Source organism: Citrus clementina, unplaced genomic scaffold (genome assembly GCF_000493195.1).
Source record: "Citrus clementina cultivar Clemenules unplaced genomic scaffold, Citrus_clementina_v1.0 scaffold_9, whole genome shotgun sequence".
In the NCBI taxonomy this organism is placed as follows: Eukaryota; Viridiplantae; Streptophyta; class Magnoliopsida; order Sapindales; family Rutaceae; genus Citrus; species Citrus x clementina.
In genome coordinates, this window is record NW_006261964.1 from 5,599,067 (window position 1) to 5,604,442 (window position 5,376).

At 33.3% G+C, this 5,376-nt stretch overlaps 1 protein-coding gene across 1 annotated transcript; it reads right to left on the bottom strand.

Annotated features, from left to right (window-relative positions):
- Positions 1 to 287: 287 nt before the first annotated feature.
- Positions 288 to 2,013, bottom strand: LOC18031643 (legumin B). Its single transcript, XM_006420178.2, is given in 6 exon segments — positions 288 to 665; positions 757 to 1,242; positions 1,343 to 1,392; positions 1,395 to 1,513; positions 1,515 to 1,593; positions 1,686 to 2,013. Coding segments are annotated over 6 exon segments (1,440 nt in total).
- Positions 2,014 to 5,376: the final 3,363 nt, after the last annotated feature.

Consider the following 5,376-nt stretch of genomic DNA (forward strand, 5'->3'; position numbering starts at 1 on the left):
CATTGGTTAGGTGCTTTGAGTGAATTTATGAGAAAGATCTTATTTGATAAGAGATTGATGAAAAGGATTTGGGAGAAATACAAGTTAATTTTGATATTATAAAAATAATTTGTGAGTTAGTAAAGAATGTCAAATACGGCAAAAACATTTAGTTTTCTTATTTCACCAGAACAAAACTTACAGCAGCAGTACACTTTCGAGCCAACAGCAAGGACTTTATTCCTTATGTACATACACATATATAAACCCTTAATATAAGTTCATTACTTTGATCACGCACTAACTAATTACTGTGACCTAGGCCCTGGAGTAAACACAGTCAGCTCCTGCCTGTTGTACTTCAACCTCTGAGCTTCATCCCTCGACACTTGGAACGAGTTCTGGATAACGTCCAACGGCAGCCCTCTAATCACCGAAGCCCTTCCGGCCAGCTGGCTTGTCTTGGCGACGTCGTTTGTCTTGAATGATATCCACTCCAATCCACGGTTGCTTGCCCTCTTCACCACGGCGAAGCCCTGCGGGACAACGATCAGCTGACCCTCCCGGATTTGACCGTCGAACACATTCTCCCCGTTCTCCGCCACAATTTGCATCCTGCCGTTGCCCCTTGTTATGTAGACTACGCTGTGGGCATTCAAGTTCCAGTGTGGCGCCATCATGGCATTCTACATGCACAAGCAAAATAATTCGTTTCAAATCACAATTATAAATTTGTTATCTCAAATGACGTGATATTTAATGATTTTTTTTTCTCACCTGGTAGAGGTTCCCTTTCTCAGCACTAAGCTGAATGTATCGAAGGATAGGAAGGTTGAATCTGTTGACGGTGGCGACTCGTCCGCCGCGGGGGTTGTACGCGTCAGCACCCGATGGGTCATTGATGTTGTGCTTTAGCTTCATTGTACAGATAGTTTCCTCGATGCCGTTGTCTCCGCTTCCTTGGAATTCTTGTTCTTGTTCTTGTTCTTGTTCTCTGCCTCTTTGAGGTGACAGTACTCTCAGCTCTTCCTCGACTCTGACAATAATCCCCTTCTGCATCTGTGGCCTCTGCAGTTTACTGATTAGATCTGGGTTCACGTTGAAGGCCTCAGCCAACAGACGCTCGTCAAAGCCGCGGAAGAGATTGCCACCTCTCCTGCTGCGGTCGCCACCCTCCCCGCCTTGGCTTCCCTGATATCTGCTGCCTTGACTTTGACTGTAACCTTGGAGTTGTGGTTGTGGGTTGCCACCAAGGTAGAATTTCTGGCAACAAGAACAAGGACAACACCAAATGTATTGTTACGATATTGAAAATGTTGCTTCATTATCTTATATATAACAAAAACGTTTAGGTATTAATTACCCTCAAGAACTGATCAAGCTGGTTATCAGAATTGCCAACATCAACAAGAGCGACCACAACAAGCTCTGATGGGCCATCGTTGTAAATCCAGTTAGCCGATCCAGTAGGCAATGCAACCAGATCACCCTCACGTATTTGTCTAACTTTTTGGTGTTGATCTTGGGATCTACTCTGACTCTCTGACGACCTTTGCTGTGATTCTTGGTATGTCTCGGGACATCCGGGGAATACAGCACCGTGAATGCCTCTACCTGTATTAATTTCATTAATTTCAAACATGTTATTTACAAAACAATTAATCAAACAATTTAACTAAATGTCGTGTGCGTGCATGCTTGCTTGCCTTGAATAACATAGAAGAGCTCAGGAGTGTTGGTGTATGAAGGCACAACGAGGCCTCTCTGTTGGATACGGTGGCGAAACACGGCAACATTGGCGCATTGTAACTGGTCGTCGTTCTGGTCCCAGAACTCTGTGACGCCAGCTTCGGACTCTACCCGTTGTTGGGGTTCGAGGGCGTTGAGGTCCTGGATATTACACTGGGTTTGGAAGCGTTGCTGCTGTTGCCGTTGCTCCCGAGTTGCGTCTGTTCCCTGCGCTATCTGAGCAAAGCAGGCGTGGAAGAGAATTAGAAACCCAAGCCCTAAACACAGCAAAGAAGTGGAAGCCATTTTGAAAAGAAAGAAAAAAATTGCTGTGATGAAGAGAGTGATCTAGATTGGGGTGGTATTTGTAAGAGAAAATATTGGGATCACTGGGTTTTAGCGTGCCTGCAAATGCCCTGAATTGCTTCCACATAATGAGATTACTTTGTGTACGTGTTGGTGCTGGACAAACACGAATGCATGCAGAGGCAGCCAGGCGCATGCAAGTTTTGTACATTTCTGTATTTTAATTGCATGTTACATGCATAAGTAACACTACTCAAATCTTCGACACATAGATCGCTTTTGTTTTGGCTCGGAGAGGTATGTGGCGATCATGATGTGAGAACCCATAATTGGCTTTGCCATCTTGGTGTTTGTTCTTGGTGGCCTGTTTTTAGTGTGTCTCGACTCTCTGCAATCAATGAATCCTACTTGATGACTTCATGTCGTGATGAATTAATTGTGGATTGTGTGTTGATTCTGGTCTAGGTATATTAATTTTGTAGTATTCTTCAATGACACATCCCGAAAACTTTCATGGTGCGTTTACTTTCCGGATTGGGGAATGGGAATCCGAAATCGGAATGATTGACAGTATTTATTTCGCAAATATGAAGCAAGAATCAGAATCGGAATGGTAGAGTCCACCACTATTTGGTAATGGGGAATGGAAGATTGATTCCCATGGGGAGGTGGGAATGAGTCCCATTCCCGGGATTGAACATTTTATCCTCCCCAAAATTAAAAATGTCCACTTTATCCTCTTTTATAATTAATTAATATAATATTATAATTAATTAATTAATATATTATGATTAATTAATATATAAATATATTATTAACTATAATTATTAAAAATTATAGTTCTTGAATAAATAATCACAATAATTAATTTATTGTTATTGTTATTTTAATTAATTAATTAATATACTATTATAATAATTATTAATATAATTAATTTATATATTATTATTAATGAATTAATATAATTATTACTATTAATTAATAAATTAATAATAGTAATAGATTAATATATTATTAACAATAATTATTAATAATTATAATTTTTGAATAAATATTTACAATCATTAATATATTATTTTAATTAAGTAATTAATATTAATATTATTAGTTAATATATTTTTATAATAATTGTTAATATAGTTATTATAATTAATTAATTAAAAAAATCAATTAATTAATATATTAGTTAATAATAATTATGACAATAATCCATTAAGTATTTTTTAGTAATTTGTTACAATCTAATTCATTCTGATTCCGATTCCAAGACAAAGTAAACACATTAATGGCAATCTAGCTCAATCCGATTTCAATTCCTACAGTTCAAGTAAACAACTTATTTTGATTCTCGTTCTATATTCTCATTCCAGCCCATTCTCATTCCTGGTCATTCTGATTCCAACTCATTCTGATTCTAGTTTAGTAGACACATCATCAAATCCAATGAAGACTAGTAGTACACGTTCTAAATTTTTTTATTTTAAAAAAATATCTTAAATAATGTGGTATTCATTAATTAGTTTGTGAGATAATTTAAATAATTCACTTTAATTTTATAAAAAAATTATCAACCACTTAATGAACAACACATTATTTTAAAATGAAAATTGAGATATTTATCATTAAAGTGACATTATAATTTCCATAAATGAAAGAGATTTGGGTGAAATAGGCTCATCAACGCATTATATATACTAGTGATAGGTATGGTTAAAATTTTTAATCTAAATTTGTGGCTTGTCGGAGATAGGTAAGTTTTATAATAGTTAAATTTAAATTAAAAATAATGGAATCATTTATTATCTCAAAAATGATAAACTTAAATTAGATAGTTCCACAAAGTTTTTTTTTTCTCGAAAACTTAGATTAAATAAAAAGTCCACAGATTTTTGGGAGTGAGTAAATAATCACACACACACACGCACAATTTTTCTAGTTCAGAATTTTTAAGTGTGGAAAAGTCTAAGAAATCTTTAAAACCATACAATTTTAAAGCTTAATTTCACAATACTATTAAACCCCACAGCTTTAAAGTTTTTAAGGACTTTCTATATATATATATAATCATGAACGTTAGCGTATTAAGCAAATATAAGGAAAAATAAAATATTAGGGGAAGGGAAGAAGAGAGAGGAGTAGTATTAATGTGAGCCATACCCATAAGCAAAATTATAAAACTATTATAACAATGTCATTTTTCTTTGAAATGTTTAGGTGTATATAGAATCTAGAGGGCACAACTAAACTTTTTGTAAATAAGGGTCCGTTTGAGATTGCTTTTGGGAGGTTTAAAAGTGATTTTGAAAATCTAAAAGCTAACTTTAGTGTTTGATAATTAAAAAAAAAGGCAAAATCACTTTTGTCAAAATCAATCTCTCTAAAGTTGATTTTGGAAAGCAGGGAAAGAGTAACTTTTAAATTCTTATTTTGAGAATCAATTTTATCTTTTAATACAATTCCATAAATATCCTTAAAATCATTACCTAAACCCAAAATTATCCGTATTCAAATTGGAAACATAATCAATATTATAATAAATTGTTATTATAATTCATCAATATCAATTTGTTGGTCGAATTATTATTAAATTTGTTTCATTATATTATAAATTTAATTATCAATTGTTTTAAGATAAAAATAAAAATCAATATATAATAAGTTTTATTTTTAGTTAAAATTATTATAATACGCAATTAAAAATATTATATGTACGTGTTTTTATATGTATAAGTAAATTTTATCTTATATTATTTACATTTTCGTCATTTGTTTTCTCTCAGCAATTCAACAGTAAAATTCACCAATTGTCCATAATTGCTTTCAAAACTCATAGTACTTTTAAAAATAAAATTTACCAAACACTTAACTGATTCTCTTCACAGTTAATTATTTTTACAGCACAACTAACAATAATTATTTTAGAAGCTATAGCATTTCCAAACTGGCCCTAAGTCAATTCAATTTATAAATTCTGATTTACGTTAAGGATAATAACAAAAGAAAAATAATATTTGGCCACTAATAAAACACTATCATGATGGAAACAATAGAATTATAGACTTATAGTTTGGTATGAACAGTGTTGTTATTTTATGCGCAACAATAATACTGTAACATAAATAGTATCGCATTTTTTGTCATGATGGTGTTTAAATATCAATACTCATAACAAAATGGGTGAATAGGCTTACTTCATTGGGTTTCTATTACTAGTTAGAATTGTGTTCCTCCACAAGCCAAATTCAATCACATAAAGATTCATTATCTAGGCTTAAGGCTTATGGAGAATTGGAGATCAGGCCGTCTAGCTAATTTAATTTTTATATTCAGCATAACTAAAAAAATTTCATCAAAGGGGTTAAT